This window comes from Trachemys scripta, chromosome 1 (assembly GCF_013100865.1).
Source record: "Trachemys scripta elegans isolate TJP31775 chromosome 1, CAS_Tse_1.0, whole genome shotgun sequence".
Classification (NCBI taxonomy): domain Eukaryota; kingdom Metazoa; phylum Chordata; order Testudines; family Emydidae; genus Trachemys; species Trachemys scripta.
Window position 1 is genome coordinate 70,770,553 of NC_048298.1, and position 18,359 is coordinate 70,788,911.

At 41.6% G+C, this 18,359-nt stretch overlaps 1 protein-coding gene across 1 annotated transcript in view; it reads left to right on the top strand.

Annotated features, from left to right (window-relative positions):
- Positions 1-18,359, top strand: part of OTOGL (otogelin like) — a 138,004-nt gene that overhangs the window by 45,294 nt on the left and 74,351 nt on the right. The window contains exons 24-27 of the mRNA XM_034763701.1: positions 484-591; positions 2,008-2,146; positions 15,815-15,969; positions 16,469-16,604. Of these exons, the coding sequence (XP_034619592.1) occupies positions 484-591; positions 2,008-2,146; positions 15,815-15,969; positions 16,469-16,604 (538 nt within the window). The remainder of the gene's footprint in view (positions 1-483; positions 592-2,007; positions 2,147-15,814; positions 15,970-16,468; positions 16,605-18,359) is intronic.

Genomic DNA, 18,359 nt, shown 5'->3' on the forward strand with positions numbered 1-18,359 from the left:
TCTTCATTTATTCGCTCTAATTTAATGTTTCGCGTGCCAGTAATACATTTTAACATTTTTAGGTGGTCTCTTTCTATAAGTCTATAATATATAACTAAACTATTGTTGTATCTAAAGTAAATAAGGTTTTTAAATGTTTAAGAAGCTTCATTTAAAATTAAATTAACATGCAGAGCCCTCCGGACCAGTGGCCAGGACCTAGGCAGTGTGAGTGCCACTGAAAATCAGCTCGCATGCTGCCTATGCCCAACATAGGTTGCCTACCCCTGTAGGTATATTTTAACTGTTCTTTTATGTAGCTGAGCAACTGGAAGTAAGAAGGCAGCACAATGTGACCAGCCAGCTCTCTGGACCACCAGCAGGTTTTCCAGTGACCAGCAATGTTATACTGGCCACAGTTGAAAAACTGTGCTTTAGGTGGTTAGTTAAAGCTCACGTAGTTGGATTTTCACTTTAAACAATGATTTGTTTTCTATTTTGAAGGATGGCAGAGCATAAAGGGAAATGTTATGTTCCTGATAGTTGTCCATGTACCTGGAAAGATTGGGAGTATCTGTCCGGAGAAGTGATAGCTACACCTTGCTATACCTGGTAAGTGACTATTATGTTTTACATATTTCCAAAACATCATTGCCTATTAATAAAGTGAACTTTATACTTAATACAGCAATTTTTGTAACTACATTGAAAAAGAAGGCGGTATGGGAAGGGAAATATCAAGGAAGAGAAACTGTGAAGGAGAATACAAGAGAAAAGTTGAATGTAAAATCACAAGTAGGAAGCTGGTTATTTGGTAGCTCAGGATACAGCTAGATGAGCTTACATAGAATATCAGGGTTGGTCGGGACCTCAGGAGGTCATCTAGTCCAACCCCCTGCTCAAAGCAGGACCAGTCCCCAAGCAGATTTTTGCCCTAGATCCCTAAATGGCCCCCTCAAGGATTGAACTCACAACGCTGGTTTTAGTAGGCCAATAGCTCAAATCACTGAGCTATCCCCCATGCTACTATCCAGTAAGGCTTGGGGCTATGTGCAGGATAAGGTACTACTTAGTATGAGTGAGAATACCAGAATCTGTTCATTAGCCAAGACCATGAAAGAAAAAAAATGGGTCACAAAAAATTAAAGGAAATAGAACAACTAAACAGCATTAAAATATTTTTAAAATTGGAAAGCTAGCACCTGGATTCCTTTCACAGGTTTTCAACGTGGCCTGCATTGGCACCCACACAACTTTGTATGCGCTAACTCACATGTGGAAAAAAATCTAATTGAGGGACACAACCTGTTTGCACTTGCTTTGTAGTCAGCTTGCACATACAAATTAGTGACAGTGTGAAAATGTTACTAGCAAATTGTTGAGCTCGGAAAATTAATTACACATGCATAAGCAGAGGCTCTGGATTTTTTGCTGTCATTTACACCAGGCAACTCTATTTAAGGCAACTTCATGTAACTGGCAGCAAAATTTGGCCCTCCAAATGTAAGCAACTTTGGGGCTCGTTTGGCACAAGGACATCCATTGATAGTAATAGGAGAGCTCCATCTACATTTAAACAAATGTAAATCCTGTCTCAGAAATATATCAAAATGAAACACAAACAGAAAGTTCTTAGTGTTCTAAGAATCTGGCTTAGGCATTGTAGAGTGGCATCACAGTGCTGGAGTTATCCATGCTGCCAGTGCACCCTGAGGAGGCAGTTGGGAATGCTCTCACATGCCATGGAATTGGTAGGGTTTTCATGTTAATTTTCTGCACATCTTTATCAAATATGTGGGTTTAAGGCCACCTTTTTGCCACTTCTGCAACACTGGCAAGCTCACAGTTTTGGGGCAGCATGCAGCACAACTCTGGGTTAACATGGCCATGCAAGTTTTCCCTTTCCTTGTTTTTTCCCCCCACAAGTCAAAATAAAGAGCATAAGAAAACTTCTTTGAAAAATAAGGGTTTGAAAGGAAAATAGCTTTTCTATGAGACGTTATGGACTATATTACCTTTTCCTCACAGTGTTTGCCGGCGAGGGATATTCACATGCACCAGTTATCCTTGTCCTGCTGTGTGTACAGTTTACGGGGATCGACATTATTATACTTTTGATGGGTTGGAATATGATTACGTCAGTGACTGCCAAGCTTATTTAGTGAAGGTAGGAGAATTGTTCACACATTGCTTTTATTTTCCCTAGGCACACTCCTGTGTAAAAAAAAAAAAAAAAAAAATAGAGAACTGGACTTGCAAAGGGAGCCTCTACATTTTTTCAATATCAATAGTTGATATATGGAAAGAGCCTTTAATAAAGAGGGTGCAACAGAGATGTAAGGGGAAATCTATAAAGAATTATCCTATAAATGGCTTTTTGTGCTAACACTATTTTGAATATGATGGTGATGATTTTTTTTATATAGTGGACAAAGTGTACATAGGTGCTCTAAGGACAAATAAAAGACAGGACCTGTCTCTGCCCTGCCATGATAAGGGAAGACAAATCAAAAGGATGTGTAGAGACCACCCTCATCGAGCCATCTCCTCAACTGCAGTTCCCATTGTGCTCCTCCATCTGTATCTTTTAGTTTTAAGCTCTTTGTAGCAAAGGCTTTCTTTATTTTCTGTACTCAACCTTGCTGAGTAAGTTGTCAGCCTTAAAACAAATAGCAGGGCATAGGAACAGTTTAAGATTGGCTAACCATTATTTGCATCTAGCTAGAATTGCATCTAGCTAGCTTGTTCTAAACCAGTGGTTCTCAACCTATTTATCATTTTGGGCTGCATATGCGGCCCACAATGTGTTATGTGGGCTGCAAGTTGAGAACCACATCACCTCCACAAAAGCCCGGCACAGTCCCCTATGCCCAGCCCCCCTGCCCAGAGACCCCTCCACAGAGTGGGGCCAGGAGTGGAGCCCAGGGCGTGGGGATGGGCAGCCTGACTCCACACCATCGCAGCGCGGGTCTGGGCAGCCGAACCCCATAGCCCGCCATGTGGGGCCGGGCAGCCTAAAACCTGGGCATGCTGTAGCACCCCCCACAAACCCCTAGCTCCCAGCGCCCCCACCCCCTCAGTGCTCAGAGTGCCCTCCCTCCCTACAAACCTTCCCAGAGACCCACTCTCCCGCACCCTGCCTCCCTGCAGCACTCACCAGCTCCCCTGCTGACAGGAGCGCTCCAGCAGGCTGCCAGATGCTATCTCCTCCTTAGCCAGCCCCACCTCCTTTCAGATCAGAATGGCAAATTTTGAATTTTTTTTAGCACACAGCTGGGACGTGGATTGAGAACCGCTGTTCTAAACTAACCATATAGGTAATTGCTTTGCACTATATCCTCTGTCACTCAGAGAACAAAAAAAAGTGACAATGTAATTTCAAAATGACAGCTGTATTGCTCTCACAGGATATGTCTGCATTGCAAGTAGACACCTGCAGCTGGCCCATGCTAGCTGATTTAGGCTTGAGCTGAAGGGCTGTTTAATTGTGGTGTAGATGTTCAGGTTTGGGGTGGACCCCTGGCTTTAGGACCCTGCAAGATGGGAGAGTTCCAGAGCGTGGGCTGCAGCTTGAGCCTGAATGTCTACTCTGCAATTAAACAGCCTCTTAGCCTGAGCCCCCAGAGCCCAAGCTGGAATCAGCTGGCATGGGCCAGCTGCGGGTGTCTAATTGCAGTGTAATCATACCCAGAGACTGTTTTCCTGTAAGAGCAGCTAGCATGGAAACTACTGTGCAGCTAGATACAGCTTTTGCATTTGTTTGTTTATTTATTTGTTTTATATCACATGTTCATTTATAAAATGCACTTGTTTGGCATAGTTTCTAAGGGCCTGATCCACAATGCCCAAATCAGTGGAAGTCTTTACATTGACTCCAATGGGATCTGGGTTACACCCTGAATGCATGTGTCTAATTAAACTCAAGTGTGCTGATTTAACAAAAAAGCCACAAATTCCTTTATTATGATTGGCTGGCAACTACATACTAATGTTCCTAATAGCAAATATTTACATTACTTGCCTATTTTGTGTAAAAATACCATTACTGACACTTCTAAATGTATCCTCCTGTTACTAAAAAAACACTAATTATTTCTTCTTCTTGGTTTGTGCTTGTGGTAGTGTTTAAAATTGAGAATCTGTTTTTGGAATTCCAGTAGTGTCCTATAAAAGAATATTTTTACTATGCTAGTACAGTAACTCCTCACTTTATGTTGTAGTTATGTTCCTGAAAAATGTGACTGTAAGCAAAACAATGTGAAGTGAATCCAATTTCCCCATAAGAATTAATGTAAATGGGGGGGTGGGGGGTTAGGTTCCAGGGAATTTTTTTTCACCGGACAAAAGACTATATACACACACACACACACACACAGAGAGAGAGAGAGAGAGAGAGAGAGAGAGAGAGAGTATAAGTTTTAATCAAACAATTTAATACTGTTACACAGTGATGATGATTGTGAGGCTTGGTTGAGCTGGTGAAGTCAGAGGGTGGGATATTTCCCAGGGAATGCCTTACTGATAAATGATGAACTAGCAATTGGCTGAGCCCTCAAGGGTTAACTCTCACACTCTACAAAGCAGCAGGAATGGAGGGAGGGGAGAGAACATTACAGAGAGAGAGATGCGCATTTCCCCTTTAAGTACACTGCCTTGTTAATTAGATCAGCTTGCTGAGACTGCAGCTGCTGCCAGCAAGCTCCCTCCGTCCTGAGCCCTGTCGTGTGTTCTCCCTGCTCTATGGAAGATGGGGTAAGCGGGGTGCAGGAGCAGGGAGGTGGGGGACACCCTGACATTAGCCCCCCTCTGTCTCCCCTCCCCCCCGTACAGCAAGCAGGAGTCTCGGGGAGCAGCTCCAAGGCAGAGGACAGGAGCAGCACATGGCAGTGAGGGGAGGGATAGCTGCAACTGCTAGCCTGCTGGGCAGCTGCTGCATAGGGAACTTAGGGGAGCGGGGAGCTGATAGGGGGGCTGCCGGTCCACCCTGGTTCCAAGCCCCCACCAGCTAGCTGCAACGGGCTGCTCTTCCTGCAAGCAGTGGACAAAGCAGGCAGCTGCCAAATGACGTTAGAAGGGAGCATTGCACAACTTTAAACGAGCATGTTCCCTAATTGATCAGCAACGTAACAACAAAACAACGTTAACTGGGACGACTTTAAGTGAGGAGTTACTGTATGTGACCTAGTACGTCTAACTCTGATAAAAAGCCCAGCTTCTCAGTCATTATTATTCAAAATAACATTTCAAAAGAAACTTTACAAAATACCCATAACTGTGTGAAATAAAACAAAATTATCAAAGTAAGAACAATGTGAACTTACATAACAACTTTACATCTACATCTACATCGCCTGAAGTTTTTATGTCTGTTTGCAAAGAACTATTCAAAATGATGATTTACAACCCTCTTCTACCAAAAGCCAAAACAAACAAAATCACTCACAACTAAACTCCTGATATGCATCAGGGCATCTTCTAGCTAGAAATAGAAGTTAACTTATTTGTTATACCATCCTGGCATGCGTGAGTTGGAAAATTAATAGCCATCTCTTAATCTGTAAATCATCCAGCTGGATAGGTACATAGCCCAATCTTTACTAGCCTCTCCACCTTCAGGGGGCTGTGACTATTTTGCTGATCCCTCACATTGTCCAGTCGAGTTTCACTTGCCATTCTTCTTCTTATTAAATACATTTTTTTTAAATGAACCACTGGGAGCACACGGAGTTGTAAAGTTCAAGAATGAAGTTGGCAGTCACATAATTAAGGCATATGGCACATTGCCTGTAGTCCTTTCATCCAGTGAATGAGATGACCCAACTGATGAAAATGCTGCCTATGTAGATTTGTGATATCAGTACTAGCCTTGTTGTGTTGGAGACAGGTGCAATGGTAGGCCTACCTAGAAGCCTTTCAAACTCTGCTTTTTAAAAAAATTAAGATATGCCTGGTTCACAATAGCTAATTTGTTCATGGTCCTTGGGTTGCACTGAAGTGCTGAAGGATTTCACCACCCCAACAGAAGGATTGTTTACTACAAGCCAGGCGCTGTATGATGATTGCTAGAATCAATAACATTGCTATTTGTTCAATTCTGTCTATAAAATATTTAGAGGCAGTGAAGAGACTGATTTATCAGATAGTTTCTGTGTCTCTCCTACTGAAAGGGTGGGTGGTTTCTGCTTTAAATATTTGTCCCAGGGATTAGGTTAAACTGTTTTATTTCCTATTCATTAAATCCAGTTGATTTAGCTGGAACTCTGAATATATGTGCTATAGATACTCCAACTGAATATTAAAGTATACACCTTGTCTATCATCTTTTTTTTTCCTGCTGAGAAATAGGTCACTTTGCTCCTCCTAGTTTATGAACTGGCAGTAGAATATAATACTGGGAACCGTTGCTACCAAACACTTATTGCTGTGTTCTTTACTGACACAAGACTGAGTCCTTGAGTTTTATCCTGAATCTACGATAGCTGTTTTCTCAGTTGATAGGATAGTGAGTTGTGCCCGTCCACTTAATTGGCTGATGCTGTTTGACTTGGCATTTAGCCTTTCTGAATCTGGTGCACTGTGTTTAAACCATACACTTTATCAATATATCCTGCTGTTAAAGTTTAAGAAGATGCACCTGCTTGTGTTGGGAAGGGGGAAAAGGAAACACATGTAATCTTTTAGCCACTTAGGACATTTTAAAACACAGACTCAGTGTAATTATTATCAGCACTTTTTGTTTAAGATGACACCAGGCAAATGAAAAGGCTTTTTATAAAAGTTTCAAAAACATATTCTGTATTGGGTAAGAAAAACGTGAAAGAATTGAATGGAGCAATTTTTTTTTAAATCAAGGAGGTAATTTCTCATTAATTAGTAATGTATTTCAAGATATTTTGTTTCATGTAGTATATAACATTATGAATTTCGTGCACGTAAAGGTTACTGCACTTGTGTATGACTTCTTAAAGAACGTGTCCATTTTAAGCCCTAATCATTTAAAATCTTCCTTAATTAACAAATCCTTTTAAAGCAGAAAATCTCTATTCCGTGCAGATCGACTAATCTTTTTCACTTCATCTTAAGACAAGTAAATTGCTCATTTTTTGCAGGTCTGAATATTGATGAATTCATGCCAGCCAAGTGTTATAGCTAAATAGAAGATCTTTCCTTAAAAGCATAGGAAAGTAAACTCAGTGCTATTTTTCTACTGTAAAATAACTGAGGTTGTCTATACTATATGTTCCTCAGTTGTTTCATTCCTGTTTGTTTCCTGGTACTTTTGCATTTATGTTAAAATTGCCACTTGTATGGTATATATGTAGGGCCTAATCTAATTAGTTCATAATTGCCTCTATAGCTGCTTTCACTCCTGAAATTCAGTCTCATCTTCAGTAGTGGCTGCACAATGCTAGTGTGTAGGCATTTTGCAGCCCTTCAAGGCCATCCTCTTTGTAGAAACAGAGTTCCACATTCAGTGTTGTAGGAGAGGTCATGTTCCCAACTGACAAATATCAGCCAAGGAAGAATTTTGAAAGGTCTGTGTAGCCTGAAGATCAGCCTGTCCTTGAATGAGAGCTCTGTGCTAATACTCAGAGCCTGCTTCAAAGCCCAATGAAGTCAGTGAGAGTCAAGCTCCTCTTTATATCAATTTTTGGAAGTCCTGCTAGGTTCTTATTAACCAAGCCTATAGAGATGTCCCTCTCCTTTTTAGTCTTCACCTGGAAAGCTCAATACCCAGATAACTTTGGCTTGTACCTTTTTTTCCACTTGTTCCATCCTCTTGGTGAGCAGAAGATTCAATTACAGCTGGCAATGGGTTTATGCTCTTGTTCCATTTTCTCTAGATCAATGATTTCAGACTCAATTACCTCTACATGCCTTTCTGTCTCCACCATCTGGCTATCCAGACCATTGAATTATGCTGTGAATGAATCACTTTTGTTCTCCAACAAAGGAAAGATTGCTTTCAATTTGTGCAGATTAGCATGGAGGGTTTCCAGCAATGGCTGGAACAAAATTTCTTGCCATGAGACTTGAGTTATTGAGGAGGTGTGGTGTGATTGACAGGTTGGCACCACATGATGGGTCCTTGCTATTCAGCAGTGACCACACAGCATGAAGAAAGTTAACTTTTTCACCATTGATTTTTGCTTTTGGTGTTATGATTGGGCATGCAGGTGTCCTTTGGAAATCCCTAATCTACATTTTAATTTGTTGCCTGTCTGAAGAGCAAGACGACCATAAAAATGGCTAGTTGGAGTTCTGATAATACTGCTTGCTTCTGGTGTGTCAGGTTCCATAGACTGTTAATATAGCACTCCCAGCCATAAACAAAAATAACCTTGTACACATCTGTTTTAGGGTGATCACTGTGTGTGTTGTCATTTCACTGCTGAGAGCCCTTTACCATATGTGAACTTTAAGCATGTGAGTCAGGTTGATGATGTTAGTGTGGGCCACATTTTATGGGCCAGCTGAAGATGCTGCTTTAGGGGTGACCGTGCGGGTGAGACTCTAAGAATGGGTAATGTAGGAGCAATATAGGAAAATGTTTAATTCTGAATTAAATTTGCTATGGGCTGAATCAGGAAAGCTCCTGAGGTCCTACCTTTCTGAATCCTTAGAAACTAGACATTACAGTATAGCAATATGAATGATCCAATTTTAACTTTTTTTGTTATAAAAGTTGTAATGAAGTCTAGGACTTGTAGTCATTGACAATGTTTTGTGGTACTCAGAAATACCTTATATGTTACTTAGGAAAAGTATCTTGCTGTCACAATTTCATTTCTACATTTTCACCTTACATTTTGCTTTACTAAGGAACAAAGCAAAATCTTCACAGTGACAAAAAAAATTAGTTACATCTAAAATGTAGCTATTAATAATAAACCACATTTATAGACCATTAACAAAAATAATATACCACATACACTTTATAATACTGCATGCTTCCATATAAATGAAAATTTAAATATTTAAACATGCAATAAATCAGTACATCCATTAACTGTTTAGATACCTTCTGTATCTCAAAATAATTTATACTGCTGGGGATCGTATCACTTGGTAACAGAAACCCAAGCATTCCCAAAACCTTAATCTAGGGAATATCACATTTTTAATTAGAAAAGGATTGTTGTAATGTAACCTAAGCAAATGCCAAATCTGATACAACAAGCAAGGCAAAATTAAATAAACGAAACACAGGAGAATCTGTTTAAATGATTTTATGCATTCTTTTTCTTAAAATTTGAAAAAAAGAAGAAAAAAATCCTTTTCTATATTTCTTTTTACCTGATTGCATCATTTTGGTTTTGAAATTTTGATTTAATTAAAATAGGGCATTCTTTTAGAAATAAATGTTGGACTGTATTACCCAGAAAGATTCCCTTGTCATGGTACCACTCTGAACTGTCAATCGAGTCAGATTCACTAAATGGTTGTTAGGACTTTACACATACTTGTGCTAAAATCAAAACCCTGTACTACTATAAAAAGCTCCCAGAATAGGAAATCCGTTGAAGGTCGTAAAATGGTATATTTTGGAAGTCACTTCTGGGGAGGGTATCCTGAGTGCATTATCAGACATCTGAAAATGGTCAGAGGATGTTAGAAACTGGAATAATAACCCTCTCCATATAAAAACAGGAGTACTTGTGGCACCTTAGAGACTAACAAATTTATTTGAGCATAAGCTTTCGTGGGCTACAGCCCACTTCTTCGGATGCATAGAATGGAACATATGAAAGCTTACGCTCAAATAAATTTGTTAGTCTCTAAGATGCCACAAGTACTCCTGTTTATTTTTGCGGATACAGACTAACACGGCTGCTACTCTGAAACCTCTCCATATAATATTGCCACAGACCTTCCCACCCACTGCAGTTGCATCTTGCTCCTGCCCTTCTACTCAATAATGTTATCATTCATTATTCTTACAGTGCCATAGAGGGGTATGGTACTTTACAGATTTAGCTGATTAAATCATTACTTTCTGGAGTTTACAAATAAAATTAGATTTAATATAGACATAGGGGATGGTGAGGAAAAGTGTGTGTGTGGGAAGCGAGAAATGTAACAAAAATGTTATATCATTTGGTTGATATTTGGCTTGCATGTTAGTAGTTCCAAATGTTATTTATTTTAATTTTTTTTATTAAAGTGAGTTAATTTTTGTAGAAATGTGAGCATTATCACTGCTCTTTTCTCCATTTGCCTTTCCTGGTGCTCTCCTCCATGGTGAGAACCCCCCTTTCTTCCATATAAATATGCATCCCATCTCCAGTTCTGAGCTCTTCTTAACCATCTCTCAGAACTTGTGAGACTGTGTGAATCAGTGCCATCTGGTGACTTCCAATAACAATGCACACGACTCCTGCAAAGCCTTTTGGGGGCCATTAGCATTGTGCTTCAGGTAGGCAAGAAGTTAAAATTAAACAACAGTAAACATTGTGTGTGTATTTATACAAAAACACAGAGGTATATAGGCCTTAATGCTTATGCTTAAGTGCTTTGCTGGACTGGGAACAGAATGCTCTGCATCTTGCAGGATTGAGGTCTTTGTCAATAATAGATTAGCAACAATGCTTCAGGAGTTAAACATTAGGTGCCTTGCAGAGGGGTTTTAGAGCACCGCATCACAATAAATAACAAATAATAAGCATGGGCTTTCATGACGTATAAAAAGGGGAAACCGCTAAGTTTGTCTATACTATGCTGGTAGCATCCCCCTGGAGATAGCCAATAAGAGTAAAACAAGTTCTACTTTTTGCAGAAAAGTGCAGTTTTCAATGTTTTCAAATCTCCATATTTTGTCTTTCGAGTATCATTATTAAAAAAGTAGGAAACTCAGACAAAAATAAGTGAAATGGGACTTCATTTATCCTGTGCCATCTCCAGTCTGTCCCCAGATTCTTAGGGAGTGCAGTGGTACTACCAGAGGGCATGCTAGTACATTATACAGAGTAGGAGCCAGTGAGCCTGGATATTAGGACCTGGAAAAGATGGAGAAGAGGGTATGCCTTTAAATCAGTTAATTACTGAGTGTCCCACTAATCTTGGTTATTTGAGCATGTAGCTCTAAAGCAGATAGATTTAAATGACTTTTTTTCTTCCAGAAAACAACCTTCACTTCAAGTCATCATTTATTGGGCTGGATTTTCTGAGATGAGCATAGTGTTCTTATTAGTTGGCACTGATAGCAGCTGAAGATTTGTGACAGAAATAAGACGTAACGTTCCCGAGCATTAATACAAATTTGGGAAGTGGTAGCAGTTTATTTTTCCTTATCTCAAAGGCATGGGATACAGTACAGTTGAGAAGTCTAGCAAAAGAACATTCTGAGAAGTTAGGACTGACAATGAGTTTTTGACTGAGTGCCCAGGTCCGTGACACTCTGCCTTTCACGTTGCTTAGCAACTCCATGTTATCACAAAGAAACTGATATTAAGTTGGAACAGGCTGGATATGGTAATTTACGTGGGAAGATACTAGTTTCTCTTGAAGTGGGAAAACCATTTTATTTCTATCAGCGTGACTTGGTTTCACATGACAGATTGTAGCACATCCCTCTTTGTGGACATTTTACCTAATAAGGTAAAGAGTAGCTCTGCTCTGGAAAGTGACTATGTAAAAATGACACCTTGTTATTCACTAGGTCTGCTCTCTGTCTATACTCGGATGTATCTACCAACATCGGTGACAAAAGTAGTTTGTTACAGCAGGTTACTGAGAGTGAGTTTGATTGTTAATAATTATTTATTATTTGTCTTACTATAGCACCTAAGAATCCCAGTCATGGACTCGGACCCCATTTTGCTAAACACTGAACAAAAAGGCGGTTTGTCTGCCGAAGAGATTACCGTCTAAGTTGGACCCCTTTCTTTTTTTGCATCGTCAACAGAATTATTTACTAAATTGCAGTTACACCTGTGCTTTACCCACTGAAAGTAATAGGGTGGCACATGTGCCACTGGTTGCTGAATTTGAAGGTCATGGGACTACACAGGTGTAACTCAAGGTGCTGTGTGAGAAGGAAAGAACCCAGCTACTTTCAGATCTGTGGAGGAGTGGCAGTTAGGGGAGGGAAAAAGTCTTTATTTATTAACTGAGCAAATTTGATACTGAAAGTTTTGTGACACAATAAACATGGAGCCCCACAAGGGGCATTTTTATAGTGGGGGTCAGGGTTTGAGTGGCGGGAGAGGGTGCACAAGGGGCTTAGGTTTAAACACAGAATGCCCTTTCTGAGATTTCTGGTTTATTTCAGGAGTTTTGTTTTAATCAAAACAATACAATTTTTGATTGTCTCTGGCTGCATTCCTGCCATGCAGCTTTCCATAAATGATCTCTAATATATACACCAACAAACAGGAAAGTGTGACTCCTCTCACTCAAGCCAGGCTAACTTGAGAGGGGTTACCTCGAGTTTTATTGATTTAAGATAACTCTGCATTGTGGGTCCTTACGGCTCCCTGTCTGGGCTTTTGGTCAGCAATATTGCTCTGTCTCACTGTGCTTGTTGTCACTGCAGAGTTAACTCATTTTATAACATGTGTCCACCCCCCTGAACTCAAGTCCTGTTCATACGCAAAAACCCTTTAGTGTGGTGGTGCCCTTAACTCGACTTGGCTGACCTATCAGGGTATGTCTACGCTGCAGCAGGGAGTGTGCCTCCCAGCCCAGATAGACAGGGTGGACATTGCAGCTTGTGTGGCAGCCCGACCCTCTGGGTCTGAGCTCGAGTAGATAGCTTGAGTCTCCACCAAAGCCACAGCACCCACACAGCTGTTTTTAGTGCACTAGCTGGAGTCCAGCTAGCACAAATTTGTCTACCCACACTAAGAGGTTTATACGCGCAGGCTCACACACACACTCACTGTTTTCAGTGAAAACATCACCTGAGTGTTAACTTGCAGTGTCACTCCTCTCACTCAAGCCAGGCTAACTTGAGAGGGTTACCTCGAGTTTTGATAATTTAAGATAACTCTGCATTGATGAATAGCCTTTAAGATCCTGAACCTAATTAGAGCCCATTGCCCCTAGGTAGCATCAAGCTAGCAGTGCTTCCCTGAGCAGACTCTTGCTAGAAGTTAACCCCCAAGCCCCACAAGCTGTGAGCTGGCTCAGTGGGGTATCTTCCTATGGGCACTATGGGACTGAGGTTTATGCGGGGCTGTGCAGTGTCTTCCAGTGATCAGCAAAAAACCCGCATACCCCCACCACACAGTGACTTTTCAGATCAGAACGATACTTTAAGCTGTGCCGCTCGTTGTTATTTGTATTGATTACAAGACTGCTTCCCATAGCTGCCAAGTTCTCTGCAGTCCCATACACAACATTTCTCGCTGGTGAGAAAAAGCAACTGATGTTTCACCCTTAAGAGCAAGCATGTGTGGGGAAAACAGAATCTATCTCCTCAAAAACCAATTTGTCTCAAAAACCAGAGGGACCTGGGGGAGCCAGAGGACCCCAGGGTGTTAGAGGGAGTTGGGTTGCTGGGATGGCTTGCTGTGAAAGGGAGCATGGAAGGGGGACGTGTATATGGCTGTTGGGAGGAGAGAGCCTGGAGAAGAATTACTGGGGTGAGAAAAGCTGGAACAGCCTAAGGGGGTGGTTGTCGGTGGATGAGATGGGAAGAGCCTTCCTGGGGCAGCTTGGGGAAAGAGTTGTTGGAGCCAGTGGTAGGGACTGGAGGATTGTTAGGGATGTGGAGGACCTGGATCAGCTACCCTCACCCTGCCCCAGCCTCTCCCCATTAGCCTCCTTAGTTCTGTCCCCTTCCCCTTCTGGCCCCAACTGTCCCATCAGCCCCCTATTCTGTCCCATGCCCCTCCCTTTCAGATGCTGTCTCTGCCTCCCAAGAGGCACACCGGCAAGGAGGATCAAAAACAAAGTGGAGGCAGAAAGGCTCCCTGAAAACAGCACCACAATCTCCCTCTCTCCCCACCCCGAGTGCTGGGAGGAGGAATTGTAGGTGTCTGTTGGTGAGTGTGTGAGATGTGAATGTGTGAGATCTCAGCAGAGATGTGGGTTTGTGGGACAGGGCTTTCAAATGCAAAACTCCGGAATGTCTTGAAGGGGTGAAGAATCCATGCTTTGTTTGTTTACTTACTAACTTACATAATTCGGTAATTTTCCTGTCCTTATTACACATTAGTAATGTTTTACTTGAATCCCGTGTCTCTTACCGAGTCTGAACTCAAGTAGCTAACACAGTAAAATACTTTAATGAAAGCAGATGAGTCTTCTGAGATTTTGCTGCATCGCAATATATTAAGTTAGTCATATTTTCTGAGAATGTTCAAGGGAACAAAAATTAGGGTATTTGTATGGGTACAAAAGAGGCCTCAAGGAGTTGTTATAGACAGTGTCCAAATGGAGGATGTATGACTGGGTGACTCAGTCAGGGGTGGGATATAGAGCTTGTCATCTTCAGGTTACTGTTTCATATCTAACACAGGCTTGTAATGAGCATGTGCCTAGAACTGATCTGACACCAGTCTGACTTTACAGGAGTTTCTCCTGACTTACACTGATGTAAGCAAGATCAGAATCAGGTCTCTCAAGCCTTCACTGTTTGAAGGCTATTTGGTGGCCTCTACATAACTTATGAGTAAGGCTACGTTTATGTCATGCACAGGGCCGACTCCAGGCACCAGCCGAGCAAGCTGGTGCTTGGGGCGGCAGCTTGTAGGAGGCGGCATTCCGCCCAATCCTAGGGTGGCATGGCTGCTTGTTTGTTTGTTTTTGTTGTTGTTGTTGTTCCGCTCCAGCCGCTCTGTAGGGGGCAGCGGCATGGAGGATGGGAGCACCCTGCAGCAAGCCCGGCAGGGAAGCCCACGTCCTTCCCTCCCAACCGACTGGAGTGGTGCGGAGCCCTCCCGGCAGGGGGCATGGCGGGAAGGGCCGTGTGGCAGCGCCCCACTGAAGCCCTGGCCGCCCCCCTTCTATCTCTCCCCCTGCCCCCTCCCCCCCCCCCCCCCCGCTAGCTAGGGCACATCCTGGCTCCGGCCGTGCCGCAGGGTTTTTTTTTTTTTTTTTGCTTGGGGCGGCCAGAAAGCCAGAGCCGGCCCTGGTCATGCAGGTCATGAAAGTCATGAAATCTGTGACTTCCAGGGACCTCTGTGACATTTTCTGCTTCAGCCCCTGGGGCCATGGGACTGGAGCTGGCAGCCAGCGGGGCCAGGCAGGGTTCAAGCCGTGGGCAACAGCATCCTCAGGATCCCCCTGCAGGGTTCCAGTGACAGGTAACAGTCTCCTCAGGGTCTCTTTGCGGGGTTCCCACAACAGGCAACAGCCTCCTTAAGGGGGCCCTCCTCAGGGTTCCAGCGACTTTGGTAGATAATCTCACTATTGCCTACCACAAATCTGACAAATGGTTGGTAGACTTCTTGGTTTTGAAAATACAATAGCAACACGTTCTCAGACTGCATGCTTTTCAAAAATTCCTTTTCATTGTTGTTGATAACATAGCTAGACTATGATTACCATATTGTGCTAAAAGATTAGATTTTTTTTCTGTGTACAGTCAATTTTTAAAACCTAAACCAAACTCTTATTTAGTTAAAAATCTAATTTTAGGCTAGGCTAATCCTCAAATTGTGAATAAAGTCCTCAATAATATAAAATGACTGAAAGATGGATTTAATAGTTCTTTGTGTTTAACTCTAAGCTTTGAATCAAAAGAAGGTACAGTACTGGATTTAAAATCCCTTTCTTTGATTGATACCTCTTTACATGGCTTTTCAGTTTAAGATGTTTAAGCTGGAATTTATCTGCTGAAGTGAAATGTAATTGTATTTGTAAATAAAATGATTTTTCTTCATTGCAGAGTACAGACAACTCAAATGTATCTGTAATTGCCCAGAACAAGAAGTGCTTTGACAATGACATTGTTTGCTCTAAGAGCGTTTTGATCTCTGTTGGAGACACTGAGATTTATTTTAGTGAACCTTCTGACAAACAGGTTAGTTGTTCTCTTTCCTTGTTTGGATGACCCTTTAAAGTACATGTCTGAAACACACAAATTTAATTTATTAAACTGAGTCTCATTCAATCTAAAGTATCAAAAACATCCAAGCTTGATGTAGCTTGGGTTCCTTTGAAAATTCTGTTTCTTCACTGCTTTTTCAAGCCCCCTTTCCCTTTCCCCTTCCACACCCATATTGGTCCCACTGGGAAGAATGCTTGGCTGCTGCTGTTCCAATGGAGCCAAGGAGTTTTTGAATTTGTTTGTTTCTGTCCATGTGCTTTTGTGACGGAAGGCAGCATCTGAGCCAAAATAACTACAAATAAAATAAAAATTCTTAAAACAAAACAGCTGAGGCAATGCTCCCTAGTTGCTCGATAACATGCTAGGGTTAAGCTATACTTTAAAATACTCTTTGGGCTAGTTATTAGTTGGCTGTATGTCTTGGTTGTATGCATTATAGAATTGCTGTTGTAGATCTTTCACAAATATCCATTTCTGACAGAGAACCGCCAGAGGACAGGAAAAAAACCCAACATATCAGCTTTGGAAGGCTGGATATTATACAGTGGTACACTTTCCAGAACAGGAAATTACAGTCCTGTGGGACAAGAAGACAACGATACATGTCAAAGTTGGACCTCGGTGGAAGGTGAACCAAACTGTAAACTTGATATACAATGTATTTTATATTACAAAGAGGTTCATTCATACTGAAAGAAATACAGTGTGGGGTGGAAATATGGGGAGGCCCTTGGAATTCAGTGTATTAACATTTTATCTTTGGGCACTTTTGAAACCTGGTTTAGATCACAAAGCAAAGATGGATCCAAAGCAGAATATTGGATATAAACTCCTTGAACTTGGATTTTTTTCCTCCCAGATACGAACCTCATAGCTGAGGCCATTATGTGGTCACAAGTTCTATGACTTTGATGGTCTCACTCTTGGTGTATATTTATCAATAATCTAAAAACCTTGGCACAATTTAGCAGAATTCAGCCCAATATATTCTGCTAAGAATCTCAGTTGGTAGGTTGCAGGTCAAGTAACAGCAACATTTACAGCAACCTATAAGAAATTGAATGCTGGCTGCCTACACTATTCCTGGATTAAGCTAGCACTGTCATTCTTTAACTCTCATAAGCAATAATAAAATGAAATTATCTCAAATTGAGAAAAATAAATACAGGCCAAATTGTGATTTCATTAGGAGTTCTTGAGGAATAAGTTACTATTTGGCATAAGCAAGTGTGTCAGAATCTGGCTTTAAATGAGTAACAAGTACTCGTAGAGTCTGAGGTTTGCACTAGATATTGAAATCAATATCTTTGCTTGTCTTCTAACCATAGGAGTGTTACACTGGTAAAGCTGCTTTCAGTCAGGTTATTTTAGTAATTCAAAGATGTTTCAGGTAGTAGCACGAAGCATACTGTCAAGATGCTTTCAGTGCTCCAAATGCAACTGTTGACTTCTGTGGAATAATCATTATTGTCTTTGTTTTTAATTGACATCCCTGGTAATACATTCCACTGCTCTCCTGTGACATTCAGGTATTAGTGTGACCCAAATTAAGGCGAGAAGAGACTGAGATGATACAGTTGTAGAAGAGACAGCTCAGTTTATTACATACTCACATTTTGGGATTAAAATGAACACGGGCAAACACCCAGCCAGGGAAAAGGATCTAGAAAAGAAATAGGAGACACTCTCTGAGCACCTACCAAGGGTATGTTTAAATTGCAGTCAGGTGTGACTTCTGCACATGTAGACAAATTAGATCTAGCTTTGATCTAGCTATCTCCAGTAACAATAGCAGTGACAGCAGCACAGGCTGTACAAACCCACCCAGTTTCCTTGGTATGTACTTAAGTAGCTAGCCCGTTGCTGCTTGTGCTGTGCTATTCTGCTATTGTTATTCAAGCTAGCTAGATCCAAGCTAGCTCGGGTTTGTCTACACATGCTACAGTCACACCTCTGACTGGAGTGTAGACATACCCTCAGGTGTCAACCATGAATGCACATGCTCAGAGAGAGGTTCTGAAGGGGCCCCTCAGCAAGAGGAGTTATAGTGCCCATACAAGGACACCAATACATCACACACTTCTCCCCCTCACACACACCTTTCTCAGAGACTTCAGCTCAACCAAGAAAGGGGCTGCAGTAGTAGGACCTAAAGCGCATGCCCCAATATTAAGAGTGCTACAGGTGACTGGCTTGTGCATAACTGTTGATATGAATGCCCTCACTATTCTAACTTGGATATAGGAAGAAGGTCTTAATGATCATTATTTAGTCAGACTCCAATGGTTTGCGGTAATGTATCGGAACTTTTGGCTTTTGACTTGGATCGTACAAATGTCAGCTTTTAGAGGGAGTTTTGTAGAGACCCCAGTCCCTTTATTCA